We start from the raw sequence: 20,165 nt of genomic DNA on the forward strand, positions 1-20,165 counted from the left end.
GACTAACAGGAATAACAGGTAAGAAAGATTACATATTAGCTATTTGGTGTATCCAAGAAAATAAAATTTAGACAGAAAATTTTTGGCCAGACTGCTACACTAGTAAGGGCCAGTTGTACAGTCTCTGTCTAGCAACCGCTAAAGTTCTATTCTGAGAGTAGCGTGGAAAACTCAAACACGTAATAACGCCTAACTGGAGAATAAACATAGGATAATTAAACTGGTGATTGTGGCAGTGTTAGTGAAGTTAACCAGAGAATAAGTTTTGACACTGTAAGGAATAGTTACAGAATTAGTGACGACAAGATTGTTTGTTAGAATGAGGAAGGAGAAGAAACAGGGACATCATACAAATAATGGAAGAATATGACGATTCCAAATTTATATAAAAATTTTCAATCTCGTGCTTTAGAAGCTAGAGCGTGTGAATTAAATGTGAAATTATTTCCTAATGTAAACATTTTTGCTTGTAGTAGGCCTAATAGGCATTTGATATTGGTACTTCATGAATTATGCGATTCTGTTGTGTTATAAAAATGACCATTTGTGCCAAAAGAGTGTCGCTTATTTGGTGTGTATTAAAATTGCTGCTATATTAGCCAGTCCTATTTCATTTTATCTGGCAGACAGTGACAAAATACACGTAATGAGATTGAGAAACCACACTAGTCTCGGGTAATACTTGTCTCAGCTTTTTCAGTATTAGACAATGACATTTCGTTTTTTCATGTAACAAAACGTTTGATGAACTTTGATGAGATAATAGATCCTTTCCCAGAAAGGAAAGCACGCCATGTAAAGCTGTAGCAAGATTGGGGGGGGGGGGGGGGGGAGGAAACCACTATGACTTAAGGATTGAAGAAATGGGTACTGTCTTGCTTGTCTCTTGTCTTTACTAGTTTTGTGTATCCAATATTTAATTTTATGTCACACAAAACGGCAAGTTATTAGCTAATGCGCTAATTTTCTGAAGAGTTCTTGTTCTCCTGGTTACAAATAATCGCATCCAGTATTAACTGCAAGTGCTTTAAAAAAAAAAAAAAAAAAAAAAAAAAAAAAAAAAAAAAAAAAAAAAAGAGAGAGAGAGAGAGAGAGAGAGAGAGAGAGAGAGAGAGAGAGAGGCAAGATGTCAAACCGGCCTGGGAGCAGGAGAGGCACCGCAGGACATTTAATTTCCTTTGTCCTGAATACAGTTTGATGGCACCCATTACAAAATACAACATGTTTGAATTCCACAGAGCGAAATACAGTGACGTGCGCATCTTACCTCAAATTCTCGAGGAAGGGGCACAGACACTATATAGTATTGCCCCTGTTCGGAAATATCATAGATCCGGGGCTGATGACAGAGCAGTCTGAGTTGTAGTGGGGAGGTTGGTAGTCTCCACGTGACCCGTGTTTACTTTTAGTGAGTTTGCTGTTTCATCTTCGTTTATTGCTCTCACATCAAATGAAAACAAAGTGGATTTCTGTGGCTGGGAGCTATCATTCACGTAATTACGGAAGGCTAAAATATGTAACTAGTTTCAGGTTTTTTTTTTTTTTTTATTTCCACCTTTCTGACAGTCAGTCATTAATCGCCTTCAGAACAACGAAGTTATTTTTCTCTGTTTGCTAAAGAAATTTGGCCTTTATTAATCTTTTCTGCTGAGGCAGTCAATTTATTTGAAATGAAGTGTTTAATTCCACACTATTGGCTAGTTTCAACTGTCCACTGCATTTCAAGTGCACGTTTTCATCTTCTAGCACTTATGGCATTATGCCACAATAAAGAACTAAACATGAGATAATACAGTACTGGTACTCCAAGAAAATTTACATCCAATTCTGGACATACAAATGTGCACTTTAAGCCGAATTATTCATTTTAGTATGGTTCACGAAATTCCGATGCTCTTGGAATACACTCTAATGTCTTGTTTCTTTTATGAGATAATATAAGATCTTTTAATGTTTTACATGTACGAACATATGGGCTTCCTGCGTCATTGTAGCTGCACAAGTGCGGTGATGTCTGTTATCCGGCGCTCTGTGACAACTGCTGAAACGAATCTTTTTCTAACAGGTCACGGGAAAATGTTGCGAATGGTTGTTTGAAAAGTGTTACTTTCAAAGTAAATTTACTTTTACGCAAGATGAACTATGTGTACAAATGAATTGTGAGTTTCTTAAATCACAGAGCGTTTTACTCTCATTTAAAAATCAACTCTATGAGGATGACCAATTTCGAGCCCAGTAGATCAGACATTTATGTAGCTGTTAAAAATTTTATTGACGCTTTTGTGTGATGTATTTTAAAGTGTAACACCCGCAGAAAAATCAACAATATGTGTGAATGCTTAGCTTCTCTTGCAGCTTATTCATCTTGGAGACCAATATTATATGTGAAAGCTTTTCTTTTCTTGTAGCAACACAATGTATACTAATTTAAACCATTAACTTTTCCTATTTATGTATTCTTGCTACCTAACAGTGATGCTGCTATTAGCCGACTACATCACGAGTTCTATGCTCTGAATATCCGCTGTCATCTGCTGGCGAGATCACATGACATGAGCTATGATTGGCATACAAAAGCACATCACAATCTTGATTTCAATGCTTCGGAAAGTAACATGCGGTTATTGGTGGAATTCGAATTTATACTTTCTTAATACGAAAATATGCAGTGTGTATGTTGCTGCACATCAGACATCTTTCCAAAACGTTTTTTTTCCCCTGATTTTCAATTTCTAAAGTTCCGAAAAATTTTATGCCGGTGCATAAAACCGTAACCATTCAAAGAATTGATAAGTGTTACAGTTCCGAGGTAAAGTATACTTTCACTTAATGCGGAAAAGGTGTATTTTCATCTGGGAGAAAGTGTATTTCTAAGCGGGAAATGCGGCAATATTTTTCCCTTGTCCGCGTATACACGCTGGGTATATCTTACACTTGGTAAAAAGTGGATTTATGTCTTGTAATTCAGACTTTACATCTGTGTTTTCCTTGTAAGCTGTGACTTGGCCATTTAAACAAAAAACAGTTACATTTGGACAAATGTAACAACATGACAAACAGCTAATTTGCATGAAATACACTTTACATTGCCCTAATAATGAAGTACAGTTCTGCGCACTAACTTTTTTTTTTTTTAGAATTGTGAAATTCTGTAGATTTCTGTTCTCATTTATATCCCTTCCTTGGAGAATCAAGACACATGCTTACATCTGGAGATTCTTCCAATGTTATAACACGGTTAGTACTCCATACAGTTGATTCCGAAATATCACAAGTTTTTGCTGTCAGTTTATTTGCACAAAATTTGTATTATTCCTGGTTTCTTTACTGTTTGCCAGGCAAGAAAAAAACCTGCTTCAGCCCATTCAACATTCCATTTGTTTTGAATGTTTTGTTGCACTTTATGTACACTGACCGGTGTAGCACTATATGTATGCCCTTGCTCCTGCTCACTACAAAACACAAGTCATTGCACTTTTTTGTGGAAGAATGAAACCACACGTGGATACATAATACAGGGCGGCAGTGTTGCGTATTACAAGCTGGAGGAGCTAACCCCCATCGTTGCTACAGTGTATATGGCAACAAAACTGTCAATCATACAAATCACAGCACTTCGCACCTGTAGCACACAGTGGATGTGACCTTGAGTTGCCTGCTCTGGCTACAACCATTCTAGCAAGTAACTTCTGCAAGCACTTGCCCAGTTGTTGATATTAGAAGAAAAACTTGTGCAAGTTTACTTCTGCAAGTCCCTTGGACTAGTTAATTTCAGCAAATTGCTGCAAGTGTTTGCAGAAGTATTTCCACGAGAGATGCATCGTGTGATCGGTAAGTGAATATTTACAGCTAAAAACCAGAGCAGTTGCCACCGTTATTGCATTATTATTATTATTATTATTATTATTATTATTGAAGAAAAATCTTGACAAAAATAAATAAGTTAAGGAAAAAAAGAGCTGTTTTGGTGGGAAAAAATGGGTATAGAAGTGTACTTATTTATCCAGCAACACTGTTGAATGAATTAAAGTGAAGGAGTTTCCTCAAATTAAAAACTTTATGAGAATGTTATAGGTGTTGTATACAGTTTTCAAAAATCACTTTTGTATTGTGCAATAAAATATCCAAAACTAGGATACAGAAGTTCTGCAAGCTGTATCAACAAGAGTTCACTTTTAATTATTCTTAGACTTTCACCAACAGTATTTATTATTTTTATTACAAATGTAATACTTTAAAAAACAGGAAACAAAAATTCTGCAAGCTAGATCACCAAGAGATTGTCTTTTAGACGCTATTAGATTTTTGCAAAGATTATTTTTTACTAACGTGATGCACTTTCGTTTCTGCATTAACGTGTGCATCTACATATATACTCTGCAAACCAGTGTGAGGGTATGTCCCATTTTACCAGTTGTTAGAGTTTCTTTCCGTTCCATTCGCGTTTGGAGCACGGGAAGAATGATTGTTTGAATGCCTCTGTGCATGCAGTAATTATTCTAATGTTATCCTCATGATCCCCATGTGAGTGATATCATTTAAATATGGTTCTTGAAACTTTGTTAATGGACTCTCTCGGGATAGTTTAGGTCTATGTTCAAGAATCTTGCAGTTCAGTTCCTTCAGTATCTCTGTGACACTCTCCTACAGATTAAACAAGCCCGTGACCATTCGTGCTGCTCTTCTCTGTGTACGCTCAATATCCCCTGTCCTTGAGCAATATTCTAGAACTAATTGCACAAGTGATTTGTTAGCAGTCTCCTGTGTAGATTGATTGCACTTTCCCGATATTCTACCAATAAACCAATCTCTACCACCTGGTTTACCCACGACTGAACTTTTGTGGTCATTCCATTTCATATCCTTACAAAGTGTTACATCCAGGTATTTGTATGAGTATGCCGATTCCAACAGTGACTCATTGATATTGTAGTCATAGGATACTATGTTTTTTTCATTTTGTGAAGTGAAAAATTTTACATTTCTGAACATTTAGAGGAAGTTGCCAATCTCTGCACCATGTTGAAACCTCTCGAGATCTGACTGAATATTTATACAGCTGCTTTCTGGTAGTACTTCATTATAAGTAAATGCATTGTTTGCATAAATGTGATTTTACTATTAATATTTTCTGCAAGGTCATTAATATACAACAAAAACAGCAATGGTCCCAACACACTTCTCAGGGGCACACCCAAAGTTACTTCTACATCTGATGATGACTCACGATCTAAGATGACATTTTGTGTCCTCCCCAACAAAAAGTCCTCAATCCAGTCACAAATTTCACTTGATACCCCATATGATCGCACTTTTGGTAATAAGTATAGGTGTGATACTGAGTCAGATGATTTTCAGAAATCATGCCTTGATCCAAAGCTTTCAGTGTGTCATGTGAGAAAGGGTGGGTTTCACGTGATTGATGTTTTCGAAATCCGCACTGGTTGGCGTTGATGAGGTCATTCTTTTCAAAATACTTCATTATGTTTTGCGCTGAGAATATGCTCTAAGATTCTATAACAAATCAATCTCAAGGATGTGTTTATGTTAAGATTAAAAATTAACTGAAATTGAAAGACATTTCTACTGCTATTCTGCTTTCTCCTGTGGTGAAACAAAGAAATCGGTTAAATTTTTTGCACTTCCTTGGCTGGCAATGACCAAGTATATACACTATGTGATCAAAAGTATCCGGACATCTGAGTGAAAATGACTTAAAATGACTTAAAATTTGTGGCGCCCTCCGTTGATAATGCTGGAATTCAATATAATGTTGGTCCACCATTAGCCTTGATGACAGCTTCCACTCTCGCAGGCGTATGTTCAATCAGGTGCCGGAAAGTTTTTTGGGGAATGGCAGCCCATTCTTCAAGGAGTGCTGTACTGAGGAGAGGTATCGATGTCGGTCGGTGAGGCATGGCATGAAGTTGGCGTTCCAAAACATCCCAAAGGTGTTCTATAAGGCTCGGGTCAGGATTGTGTGCAGGCCCGTCCATTACAGGCATGTTATTGTCGTGTGTCCACTCCGCCACAGGCTGTGCATTATGAACAGGTGCTCGATCATGTTGAAAGATGCAGTTACCATCTCTGAATTGCTCTTCAATAGTGGGAAGTAGAAGGTGCTTAAAACATCAATGTAGGCCTGTGCTGTGATAGTGCCATGCAAAACAACAAGGGGTGCAAGTCCTCTCAATGAAAAACATGACCACACCACACCATAACACCGCCGCCTCTGTATTTTACTGTTGGCGCTACACACACTGGCAGATGGACGTTAACCAGGCATTCACAATCAGATCGCCACGTTGTGTACCGTGATTCATCACTCCACACAACATTTTTCCACTATTCAATTCTGTAATGTTTAAGCTCCTTACACCAAGCGAGGCGTTGTTTGGCATTTACCGGCATGATGTGTGGCTTATGAGCAGCTGCTCAACCATGAAATCCAAGTTTTCTCACCCCCCACCTAACTGTCACAGTACTGGCAGTGGATCATGATGTAGTTTGGAATTCCTGTGTGGGGTCAGGATAGATGTCTGCCTATTACATACTATGACCCTCTTCAACTGTCAGCGGTCTCTGTCAGTCAGCAGACAAGGTCAGCCTGTACGATTTGTGCTGTACGTATCCCTTCACTTTTCCACTTCACTATGACATCAGAAACAGTGGACCTATGGATGTTTAGGAGTGTGGAAATCTCACCTTCAGACGTATGACACTAGTGACACTCAATCACCTGACCATGTTCGAAGTCTGTGACTTCCGCAGAGCCTACTGATGTCGCTGATATGGAGTACGTGGTACCAGGTAGCAGCACAATGCACCTAATATGAAAAACATATGTTTTTCGTGTAGTATCTGGATACTTTTATCACATAGTGTTCATTTATGGGTTCCCGTGGTACCATACACTTGTTTCAGTTCATCTTTCTTTGTGCCACTGTTCTTTTCACATTGTTGTACCGGTATTGAACACACAAAACTTCTGCGAGTTTGAGAAAAACTCCCAGCTAGTGGTAAGTTTGTCAAGTACTTGCAACAAGACACAAGAAACTGGAAGTTGATGATACTTGCAGAAGTCGACTTATGGAAGCTTACGGAGATTCAGGAGCCTGTATTAAATTTAGTTATATGTTTAGGACTGGTTGTGGTTGCGGTAGTGTTGGATGGGGAGAGGGCGAGGGAGGCATGAGGTAGGGAGGCAGAGTGAGGGCCTATGGGTGAGTGGCTAGCATCTCGGAGGGAGGCAGCTCATTTGTGTGAGGGAGGGGTAGCAGGTATATGGGCTCAGCATGAAATGCATGATTGTAGGGGTCGATGGGAAGCTGTGCATGCTGAAAGCAGGATGGGAACATGAATTTGGAGGGGGTGACAGAATGGAGGAAGGGAAAGTGTCGAGTGAAGGATTCAGGAACAGTGGGTTACCCGAGTTTGAGGCCAGAATGATTGCAGAAGTGGAGGATGTGTCGTAAGTATAACTCCCGCCAGTGTACTTATAGTTCAGTGAAGCTGATGGTGGTGGGATGGATCCAGATAGTCAAAGTTGTGAAGCAGCCATTGAAATTGAGAATGTTTTGCCCACCTGCATGTTGTGCCACTGGCTGGTCAACTTGGTTGTTGGCAACAGTTTGGCGGTGGCCAGTCTTCGTGGTGGACAGCTGGTTTGTAGCCATATTGTCATTAAAAGCTGTGCAGTATTTACATCAGAGTTGGTATAAGATGGGGTGGAATCAGAGGTGCTGGTTCGGTGGATTGGGCAGGTCTTGCGCCTTTGTCTGCAAAAGTTGCTATGGGACGAAACTGCTGAGGTCATCGGTCCCTAGGCTTACACTAAACTTAAACTAATTTATGCTAAGGACAACACACACACACACACACACACACACACGCCTGAGGGAGGACTCGAACCTCTAACGGGGGTAAAGCCGCTCGAACTGTGGCAAGGCTCCCCAGACTGCGCAGCCCTTTGTCTGCCTTATGGATACGGGGTGAAGGATATGGTTCAGCTGTTCCAGTCCAGGGTGATATTGAATGGTGAGGGGACTGCTCCTTTTTAGCTGATTCTTGGATTGGTGGGAAGATTAACAGTGTGTTAGGATATGGCTTGGGAAATATGTTTGTGGTCTTCTCCAGGGCCCTTCCTAAGAACACTAATCTTTTAGCAGAAGAAAGGACAGCTGTACACAATGTGAAAACAGATCTTGTGCTAATAATCCTCATTGCACACAAGTGATCCACTGCTGTTGTGATGAGTCATAGTGGCTACTTGAAGGAAGATCTCTGCTCTGCCAGTGATCACATCCCAGAAGTCCAACATGACTTCTGGTCCTTACTGAAATTCATAGGCCCTTCCCAGAACCTCTCCTCTTGAGTATGTCTCCCTCCTCAAACCTGCAACACAACACACACCTACACCTACCTTTTACATGCTTTCCAAAATCCACAAACCCAACAATCCTGGATGCCCCATTGTAGGTGGCTGTTGTACTCCCACTGAAAGAGTTTCCACTTTTGTTGATCAACACCTCCAACCAGTTACCCGGAACCTAGCCTCCTGCATCAAAGCTGCTATCTAATTTCTTCACTGTGTTTCCAACATCCCCACCCCTTTACTGCCTGGATCCCTTCTTGTAAGTGTTGATGCCACCTTGCTATACTCGAACATCCCTCATGCTCATGGCCTTGCTACCATTGAACACTACCACTTCCAACATAATATAGATTCCAAACACCTTACCAACTATATCCTGACCCACAACTACTTTGACTTTGAAGGGGAGGTATACAAACAAATTCACAGCATAGCCATTGGCACCTGCATGACAACTTCCTATGCCAACCTGTCGCTAGAGGAAACCTTCCTAGTCCTGCAAAATCCAAATTCATAGTCTTATTGAGAGTCATTGGTGATATCTTCATGATCTGGACTCAGAACCAATACACCTATCCACATTACTTCAAAATCTCAACATACGCTTCACTTGGTCGTCCTGTATCCAACGTGCTGCCTTCCTGGATGCTGACCTCCACCTTTCTGATGGTTCTGTCCACACCTCTGTCCATGTTAGACCCACTAACCACCAACAGTACCTGCATTTTAACAGCCGCCATCCCTTCCACACCAAAAAATTCCACCCATGCTGCCTAGTCACTCATGGATGGTGTGCCTGCAGTGATGAGAACTTCCTTGCTCAGTATGCTTAGGGTCTCATGATGACCTACACAGACAGGTAAGAGCCCTTCCTAACCTAGCCTACAAGCAGATTTCCTGTGCCATTCCCACCAACCCCAAGAATCAGCTACAAAGAAGTGACCCCTTGTCACCCATTATCACCGTACACCGGAACAGAGTTTTGATTATCTCTCATCCTGGCCTGAAGTGCGGGACATTCTACCCATGATCCTTCCTACCTCTCCTAAAGGGGTGTTCTGTTGCCCACCCAACCTATACATCATCCTAGTCCATCCCAATGTCGCTCCCATTCCCAATCCCTTTCCACCAGTATCATTCCCCTGTACTCCATCAGAGACCAGTCTATCTGTGAAAGCAGCCATGTCACATACCAACTCTGCTGCAAAGACTACAATACGATTGCCAACCAGCTATCCACCTTTATGAATGACCACTGCCAAACCGTTGCCTATAATAAAGTTGACCACCTGGTGGCACAACATGATGCTGAGCGTAACATGCTCAGTTTCAATGGATGTTCACCACCTGGGCCATCTTGATCCTTCCCGCCACCCTCAGCTTCTTTGACCTATGTAGATGAGAGTTACCCTAACAACACATCCCTCTGTTCCTGTAATTATCCTAGTCTCAATCTCATCTAACCCACTGTCCCTGCACCCTCCACCCGACAGTTTCCCCTTCCTCCATCCTGTCACTTCCTCCCAATTCATGTCCCCATGCTGCCTTCAGTATGCACCACTCCCCAACAGCCCCTACTGTTGTACATTTACATGCGAAACCCATATACCTGCCACCACTCCCCTCCTACGTTCCTGGCCAGCAAAGCAGCTGCCTTCCTCAGAGCCACAGTTCTTCTCCCTGACTCTCACCTTCCTCTCCCTCTATGCCTTTACCCATCCATTCGTCACTACCCCCACCACAACCATTCCAATTCTGGAAGCTAGAAAGTTGTATTCTGTTTGTATGTGCCTACTAACAACTCAGCACTTCTGCTTTATACTGCATATGTATAGTAAAACCTGAGATTGAGAAATAGAGATAAGTGATCTTCAGTATTAAAATAATATTTATGATGATGATGATGATGATGATGATGATGATAACTTTATGCCAAAATTTTTATTTGTCGAGGTTGCAAACAGTATGAAACATTAAATTTGGAAACTAGTTTTGGTTTTTCATGCAACCATCCTCAGATCTGGAGAATCAAGCAGAAGCAGAAAATTTATTTAGATAATATATTTCAGGGTAAAGTAATGTACAAAAATTAATGACATATAAACATGATAAAGACATAGTGTCAACTTAAATAGTAGGGTTAGACTGCATCGTATGCATATGTTAGTGGCTTTTCCCTCCTTACATAGTACTATCTGATAAACGTGAACCACAATCAGTTTTACGAGATTGCAAAAATTGGGAAGTAATAAATAAGAAAGACACGCCATTCTCATATGAGAGACAACTTTAATGAAGTGCTGTCTATATACCAAGAAGATAAAGAAGAGTGAGCCTAAACATACCAGTAAATACTCTATTCTTTAAAGAAACAAACCCATGTATAAAACAGCTACAAATGTCTGATAACTTAACAAATGAATTAATGTGTTAAATATTTGCCTTTAAGCATGTAAGTGAGAAAAAGTTTAGGAAAGGTTTGAAATTGTGCTTAAAATTGGTTGGAACTCTGTAAGTGCTGTCATTATGAAACATTCAATAAATATAAACTGGGAAATTCGGGCTCCAAATCAAGCTAAAGCTAGTTTCGCACACATTTAATTGTTTGACATCATATCTCGTGAACTTTTTGTTCTATAATGATATAATTTTGCAGGTACATTCAGTGATATATGTCAATACTGTCTGCAAAGAGTGGTGCAAATGGAATTTTTAGTAAAGAAGTAATAAAAATGTTATGTGTGATGCTGAAGTTTGACTATATGAACATTGAAAATTTAGTAAAGAAATAAATTTTTTCCTTTCATCACTTTGTGGAGGATTTCAGTGAGAGAAATGTTTTTAAAGGTTTGAAATTACGTGTAATCTTTATCAGAAGTTACTGAGTGTTCTCATTCTCAGATAATGTAAAAATAAAGTCAGTGTATTTGAACATTGTTGGTTACATTGCCTCATATAACACACACTTGCCTTATGGTGTTGAACTTTTAATGTAAGATTATACCTCTTAATGAGTAGATTACAACAGTCTGCTGTTTGCTTCATATTGATGACAAACAAATTTGGCCTAACGATAAAGTGTAAAAACTTTGCACTCAAGTGTTTTTTTAGAAAGCGTGATATGTTGTCTGCTTATTGTAACTTGTTTCTTTGCTGGTGTCTCATTTCGTTATTTGTAATCAAATTGTTTGGTTCTTTTATCCCTGTAAGTTTAGAATCTCTTTTTAATCTTGTTGTTATAGCCAGCACTTTATTGAAGTTATCTCTTAAATGAGAATGGTACATCTTTCATGTCTATTACTTCCTTATTTTTTGTAATTCTGTAAAAGTGCTTATGTTTTGTGTTTGTTTGTTAGCGGCTTTTCCCTAGATACGTAGTATCAAGATATAAAGACAATGTGGTCTAGACCTATTAATGTTTCATATTGTTTGCAATCAAAAGAATTAAAAAATGTACATAAAAGTTTTTTTTTATTTTTTTGTTATGTGTTTGCTATAGTTCTGGACTGACTTAGCATTCAATGAGCTGACAGATGAACCAATAAAATTTGCTTGATGTGGGAGAATTTTCCGGAGAAGAAAATAATGACTGTGATTTTGTGCAAATAAAATTCTTTCGTAACATTTGGAAAACCATTGTTTCATTTGTAGAAAAAGTGTTTTTTAATCAACCTAGAGAAAATCAAAGTTTGTGTAGATTATTGAAGATAAATCTGTTGTCGACAGAGTAGCAGACTTTAACAAAATACAACAGACCAACCACTTTACCTGGCTATAATAAAGTACGTAAAAATAAGTAATGAAACTTGAAGGCGAAACTTTCGTTCTGTAATAGATGTAGGTTTGGTAGACTAAGTCTCCTATAGGTTGGCAGACTTTTTACATGTAAGATATATAGACGATGCCACAGTAAAGTTTAGTGATTATTAAGTACTGTATAAACAAAATACAAATATCAACAGTTTTGCAGGGAGAAGTATCTTGGTACAGTGGGCTATTCTACTGCTTGGATTTTATTGTTTTTACCTAAATATATTCTATATAAAATGAAATTTTATGGAATTAAATGTAAACTTTGTCTTCAAGACAAGAAAAATGAGTATCAGTTTAGGTTCTTTGCATTACTTGAGTGTACCTTGTTCTTATAGTGAAAATTTCATTAGAGAATGTTGCTGATGCATGCATAAAATAGAAATAAATATTCTTAATTTTTGGATACTTGAAAGTTGTAAAAAAAATACTTTTTTTTTCTCCATCAGAGATATTAGTTCAAAATGAAATTACAAGTGAATAAAAATAAAAAAAAGTCTTATCAGTCAGTTATTATCAGATTTATATGCACAATTAGAAGTCCTTTCATCCACTGAGTTGTAAATTGGCCTCTGTTCTCGCTAACATATAATCCCTGAGATGAGCAATATCCCCATGGACAGATTAGGAAACTTAGAGTAAAAAAAAATTCTAAACTTGGGAGAAAAAGAGGGAAAGCAGCAAATTGGGTATTTTAAGACTTGCGTTCTGGAGAAGCAACTTATAGCCTTATAGCTATCGTGATATTAAAAAAAAAAGGGTGGGGGGCAAAGGGCAACCATTACCTCGAAGCTGATGAGCAGGTAGTCCAGTTTTGTTTATTGTTTTTCACTCTGGAATTCTTATCATCGTAACATTGATCTGTGATTTTCATGGTTTCTCTGAACTACTACTTACAAATATTAGGAGAGTTCCATAATTATGACAAAATTATTTCTTTTCTCCACCGAATGAGTTAGTGTTCCCTCTCCAGTAACTAGAATTCCAACAGGATACTAGACCTTAAAAATGATACAAAGTAACCTGCAAGGCTTGCTTCACTGGAAATGTTCCATGGATCATTTGCGTGATAAATCGTAATGATGTGGAACGTTAACATTGCAAATTTATTTGTAAAAATTGCTAAAAATAAAGCTACTGATGTGAGTTAGTACTTTGTATCTTCCACCTTTTACACATTACAATAACAGAAATTCGCCTCCAGAATAGGAGGAGTTGTCAAAGAGAGAATTTTTCGATTTGTCTTTAAATTTTAATTTGCTGTCTGTTTGACATTTTACATCACTGGGTAAATTTTGGCATTGTGCACACCTTTTCATGCTAAGGACAACCTTAATATGGAGTAATGAATGTCATTTATTCCTTCTGTTGTTGTAATTATATACATCATTGTTCCTTTAGAACTGCAGTGGATTACTTACAACAAACTTAAGGAGGGATTAACTATACTGTGAAGCAGCCTTGTAGTATGCCACACAGATCATGCTGTTGCTTGGTAGTCTTGCCCCAACATAAATTTTTGCAGAGTTACCATGAGTTGCCGTATTTTGTGCTGAGAAACACTAATGCAAACAGGTTCTGGTACATTTATAGATCAGCTAAACAAATGTAAAGAAAGGTAGGAACATAGAATAAATTTCCCTTCACTGTAGGGAAGTTTTTGTGATGTAATGGTTAATGTAAATTCCATCAATTCAGAAGAAGACTGCTCTTTCTGTGTTGGTGTAGTAAGGAGTTGATGGGATTCACTCAGTTTAATGATAGCAGATGAAGAGTAGCAGTAGACAGAGAATGTGGACATTTGATGCACACGATTATTGTTTTGAATGAAGATGAGCATGCAGATTGCTTGTAATTTTGAAATTGCCTTAGGCAACAGTCTACCAGTTGGAATGGTGTACAAGGTAAATATTTCAGTTGTGAATGAAATAGATGTTAATATCAGCACATTGCTTCTAAGTTTTGACTTTTTTCTGATTTTTGAGAGGGATATGCAGAAAGAAAAGATTTCAAACTAGAAATGACCTTTAAACATTCACGTGTTTACGTGGCTTTAAAAGATGCAAACAAAAGATAAGATAAGCAAATTTCATACAACTTCCATACAACAGTAGCAGCTACATGTTTCTTCCTGCAACATACAGTGTCATATGGGATCAGAGCAAATTTTTGTGGGTAGTAAGTACAGTACTTATTTTTCTATATTTACATTTTGTGTAGTTTAGAAGTACCACTGTATACAATATCAGTTTCTGGGAACAACCAAATCCCCATAACTAATTCTAGCTCTCATTCCATTCAACAGTAGTTCTATTTTACAACTGGAGTTTTCTGGTGTGTGAGAAAACAAAAAGACTACTGACTTCACTGGTGTCACTTACTTTCCCAGAACCGGATTTATCTCTCAAGGAACTTCTGAGTATATTAGACATGTTAAGAACTTATAAATTATGGTAATCTCCACTAAATTGTAGTATATTATGACTATAATGAGTACTTAGCTAGCGTTCTCTGCGTCCAAAAAGCATCTAATATGATTCATTTGTGTTGTGAATTCAAGAATATCCTGTAGAAGCCTGTTCAAAGAACTGGATACACTGTCTGGTGCTTCTCAGTATATTTATTCATTAATGAAATTTGTTGTTAGTGATATATCTCTTTTTCAATCCAATAGCTTAGTTTACATAAACGAATACCAGGGATAAGAACAATATTCACGGAGTCACTTTCATTGGTCCAGATAGATGTTAGTTATTCAAGTACACACACTGTCAATAGTTTGCCATCCATTACAAAAAGTGTAGCTACTAATGAAGTGCAGTTTGAAGAGCTTAACTGATTTATTAGTGGCCAACACTTTCTACACCATTATTGAATTTCTTTGCAGCATCAATTGACATATATATTATTAACTAAATCATGTAACATAAATAGTATGAAAACAGTTTATCTAATTATAACTTCAAATCCTAAATTAAAAATTTAAAGAGCTATGATTATTTTGTCTCAGTATTGCTTTTGTCTATGCAATAAATCACCACAATGGAGTTTTCGTCTTTGATGGTTCAAATGGCTCTGAGCACTATGGGACTCAACATCTTAGGTCATAAGTCCCCTAGAACTTAGAACTACTTAAACCTAACTAACCTAAGGACATCACACACACCCATGCCCGAGGCAGGATTCGAACCTGCGACCGTAGCAGTCTTTCGTCTTTGAATAATGTTCAATGAGTCAAAATATAGGTAAAAGAAACTGTTACTGATGAAAGTAAATATTCGAATTGCCTGGTATAAATAGGTGTTTGCAGAAGCCAGCGATTTTGAGAAAGGTGAAGCCTATAAAAATTACATCTCTCTCTTGCATTTCTGTAGAAATAAATAAATGGCAGACATCTATTTGAAGGTCATAAATGGATAATTTGTGGTCAAACAATGCTTGTAAATAGTTTTAATACTTTGTTTTTCCCAAATTTAGGGTATGGAGAAACCTCAACAGGATGTGGCAAATAATGAAGAATATAGCAGTTTACAGTTGCTGATACGGGTCAGACAGGAGAAAGCATTACAGGATGTCAGTGTAATGCATCAAGGTTACAAGGTAATGACATAGTAAAAATTATTTGTAATCATCCTTACTGTTTTAAACATGTAAGCTTTAATCATTCACTATGAGGAGGGGGGGGGGGGGGGGGAAAGAGGACACTCCACAAAGGAGTTATGCAAATTGGTCTCTAATCGATATTCATCTATGGAAAATACAAAATTGTAAACTGTGGCAGCTGCGGGTTTAATGTGAGACACTGCAGCACAGTTTCACCACACAGCTGGCAAGGATAGTAAACAGGTGACATGTCAATACCAAGGCATAAAGTTTTACAAATTTCATTCTGTGTACTCTGTTGGACAGCTACTATGCCAAACAGTATATGCAGATGTGAGCATTTGAGAGGGGACATATAGTTGGGCTCAAAGAAGCTGGTAGGAGTAATTGGTGAATCGCTCGACACTTGAATAAAAGCGATGCCACTATTCGACAATGGTGGAACAGGTGAACCATCGCTGAACACAATGTCAGGACAGAATCGACTGACCCAAAGAGACAACAGAATGTGAGGATTGAGTAATTGTCAGAGAGGCACTCAGATCCCTAGATTTATCATTATTGTCAATCTGACATGCAACTGGTGGTTCAGTGACCACAAGGACCATTAATAGTTGGCTTACAGAAAGGGGGCTTGGCATAGCACCCCTTGCACTGACAGCCATTAACCTCTGTACAATAAGACTGCATTGGTATCGGGCACATTTGGCATGGAATCTCATTGACTGGAGTAGAATTGTCCTATGTGATGAGTACCACTTTGAATTGATCTCCCAGTGTCCATTGAAGGTGTGTCGGAGATACCTCGAACAGCCGTGGGATACCAAACTGACTGTTGCCTGCCAAATGGCTCAATAACCAGAGTGTTGGTCTCAGGTGACATTTCATTTTATAGGAAAACCCCTTTGGTTGTCATCCGTGGTACCCTTACAACACAGCAGAACGTCGACAATGTTCTGTGCCCGTTTTGTTGCCATTCATGGCAAGCCATCCCGGGCTTACATTTCAGCAAGATTATGCCTGCTTGTATATGTTGAGAGTCTCTACTGCTTGTCTTCATGCATGCCAAACCCTACCTTGCCCGGCAAGGTCTCCGGATCTCACCCCACACCAGGCAGGTCTGCTGGGCCGGTTGCAGCCTCATGGTAGTGAACATATTAATGCTCACATTAAGTACAGACTTATGAACAGCAGATGTTTACTTACATGTGCTTACATAAAGAGAAGAAAAAAGAATTCAATAACTGTGGGCTGTTGATCCAACTCCTCTGGAGCAGTGTGAGCCTCTGTCCTCTTCCTCATTTTCTTCCTTTTTTTTAGCTTCTTTACAAGAGTCACTTTGAAAGTTTTGTGAATGTGGTGAAACTTTGTGGGAATTTACCTGTATGTGTCTTCTCAGGATACTCTTTTTCAAGTTATGTGCACAAGTACATCCTCTTGAATAATTCACGTAGGACTCAACAGTTTACCTCTTTGGGAAGATAGTTGGGGAATGATTCATTGGCGGATATAGCTGCCCGTTGACTAGTGGAAAGATGGGCCAGAAGTTGAGGCTCCTAGACATGTGTCTTTGTTTTTGCAACATGACATGGTCATAGTTCATATGTGCAGAATGAAGCTTCACAAATCCAGTGGCTGCTTGTACTGGATTCTTTCAAAAAGCTTATGAAACGATATTGCTTCTCAGCAACATGCCTTTACTATCTTACCTCCTTCAGGTGGGGTTGTGATAGTTTCCACGTGGAGTAAAAAAGAAATTTGCAGTCCATTCTTTTGGCCATAATCCTTGCCCTGTCCCGTGTGCCTGTCCACACTACACTGTCTTTCCTGCTGCTGCCATTTCCTGCTGGAGCACTGGTGGTTCTTATAGTTTTGCTGTCCCTATTGACACTTATTACAGAACAGAGAGGGTGCTTATATTATAAGGGCCCCCCTCCCCAAACACACAGACACAGAGTGTTTCAAAAATACTGTTACAACTTTGGGGTCATGTTTCTTACATGAGAACAAAGAAGAAAGTTTGTATAAACGTACATCCGAAAAGCCTTTTTACTCGAGTTGTTAATGAAAGTGATTGAAGTTAATCAACACAAAAACTTCTAGTAGATGCTCGAAATGCCCTCCTTTTGCTTTTAAACTTGTTTGCACTCATTGAATCATGGACTGGCCTACTCTTTCAAATACTCCCTGATGGTTTCAAATGGATTTTCAGGCTTCAGTGGCATGTCAATCAAGAGTTTTTTGCATCTGGGTGGTCTGCTGCATAGACTAGTTGTTTTATATGCCGCCGGAGGTAATAATCCAGAGGATTAAGGTCGGGGGGATGTACAGGCCATGGAACTGGTCCTCCTCTACCTATCCATCCGTCAAGGTAGATACCAGCCAGTGCCTCTCTAACACTGAGGGTGAAATGTGCTGGAGCTCCTTCATGTGTAATCCAAGTGTTTCTTCTTATTTGCAGGGGTAAGTCTCCGAAGACAGCACCTGTGGGATGTGTTGGGTGAACATATAGCCTCTCATGCTGTCACCTATAGTTCCAACCTACACAAATCTTAAACTCACATGCTGACGTCTAGTCTGTATTGTAACATGAGGATTCCAATTAGCCCACATGTGTTAGTAGTGGAAATGTGTTATTCCATCTCTCCCAAATTATTCCTTGTCTGTAAACAAAACTCAAGAGACAATCAATGGATTGGCAGTTTGTGCAACAAAGTCGGCAAACGTTCTCCTGTGGTAGGCTATCAGCAGTGTGAGGTCCTACGCATGTTGAAGATTATACAAATATAAGAGTTGCTCATGAAGTACCCTCCATATTGAACTCGGAGATGTACAGTATGCCAGGGCCACTTGCCTTGCGCTGATATCTGATGACTGTCTGCATTCCAAGCATCACCCAGGACTGGGTGGACCACATCACACATGTGTTGCACCATGTTGTTGAGTCCTCCATTCTCTCATCCTATCAGAAAAGCCGTCCATTGGTGGAATGAGGATTGTCATTTAACAGTAAGGGCCAGACATGCTGTGTTATGTTGGTTTAGAAACAGACATATTGGAGACAGCATCACAGCCTTTCGGCAGGCAAGAGTTAAAGATGGCACATCATGAAAGAGAGAAAACAGAGTGTGTGGAGAGAATTTTTAGCATCCATGAACCCCCTCCGCACCTGCAACGGAGGTATGGGAGTCAATTTGGAAGATATCAGGGAATAATGTTTCAGGCCCAATATCTGCCATATTAATTCTTTGACTGCCAGTCTTGGCAATTGATTAGACCCAAAAATTTCAGTAGAGTGCTGATCACTCCATTTGACACAATCTGCTTTCTCCTGCTTTTAAACATGAAATGACGTTTATTCATGGTCTCAGTCTATCTGCATTGGCTTACTTGATAAAGTTAGTGTCCAAAAACAGCTGACAGATCGTGTAAATTTACTTTCTAAAATGGCCAATAAATCGCATTCGTTGAATGAAACCATGCAGATAGAAAGTGGCTTCAGCTCGTTCATTAATTAAATAAATAGACATGGCTTCATTCTCTCTTATGGGTGACGAAATTTTGCACGAATAGAAGAAAGTGATGATGATCCAGACTTTGTGCAAGAAGAATTGCATCAAATTTCTATTGAGTATTTAGAGTTTTGATTTTGTGTAAAGAAATGTTGAACCAATTGTTTACATTGTTTTCTCGTGTTCCTTTATTTTCTTAACACTGATTTTTTTCTTAGTTTTAGGTTCAGAAAATGAAGATAGTGATTCTATGATGAATGTAGAACCATAAAATATCTGTTCTGACAGTACTGAAAGGAGGCCAAGACAAAGGGCAGAATAGCAAAAAGTCATACTGATTCTACAGTGGGGTGAGCTGAAATGGACTGTTTGCCAAGTGTAGACATTTTTAGTGGGGCCAGGGTGCCACAGATTTATGTGAGCTAGATGCAGACTGTTCAGTTCTGGATTTATTTTCATGTTTCACAGAAAGGGACCTTCTTGCTCATTCCAAAGAGCAGGCAAATGTTTATGACAGACAGAAAATAAGGAAACAGACAAGTGCAGGTCGGCTCACTCCTGCATGCAGAATGTCTAGTTGGACAGATTTTACTTTGGTGTAAATAAAAAAATTCTTGACTATAATTTTCTATGTGAGCATCATCTAAAAGCCCTTGTACAAGATCATTGGAGCCAAGATTCTTTTATGTCCTGTGACTAGTGCTCAAATCTGTTGAGCAGAAATAGCATCCTACCGATTATGTCAAACTTCCATTTGAATGATAATTCATTGGAAATCAAGTGAGATGAACTTGGGGTATGTCCTTTTACAGAACGTCTGCCCTCTAGTTGAAACTCAATTTACAGTTGCAGCAGGCATGTGTTAC

At 38.9% G+C, this 20,165-nt stretch overlaps 1 protein-coding gene across 1 annotated transcript in view; it reads left to right on the forward strand.

The window, feature by feature from the left end:
- The window catches only part of LOC126260253 (ZZ-type zinc finger-containing protein 3), a 75,792-nt gene that overhangs the window by 50,972 nt on the left and 4,655 nt on the right, over window positions 1-20,165 (forward strand). Inside the window, exon 7 of the mRNA XM_049957579.1 lies at window positions 15,662-15,784. Coding sequence (XP_049813536.1) covers window positions 15,662-15,784 — 123 coding nt within the window. The remainder of the gene's footprint in view (window positions 1-15,661; window positions 15,785-20,165) is intronic.

Source organism: Schistocerca nitens, chromosome 5 (genome assembly GCF_023898315.1).
Source record: "Schistocerca nitens isolate TAMUIC-IGC-003100 chromosome 5, iqSchNite1.1, whole genome shotgun sequence".
Lineage (NCBI taxonomy): Eukaryota > Metazoa > Arthropoda > Insecta > Orthoptera > Acrididae > Schistocerca > Schistocerca nitens.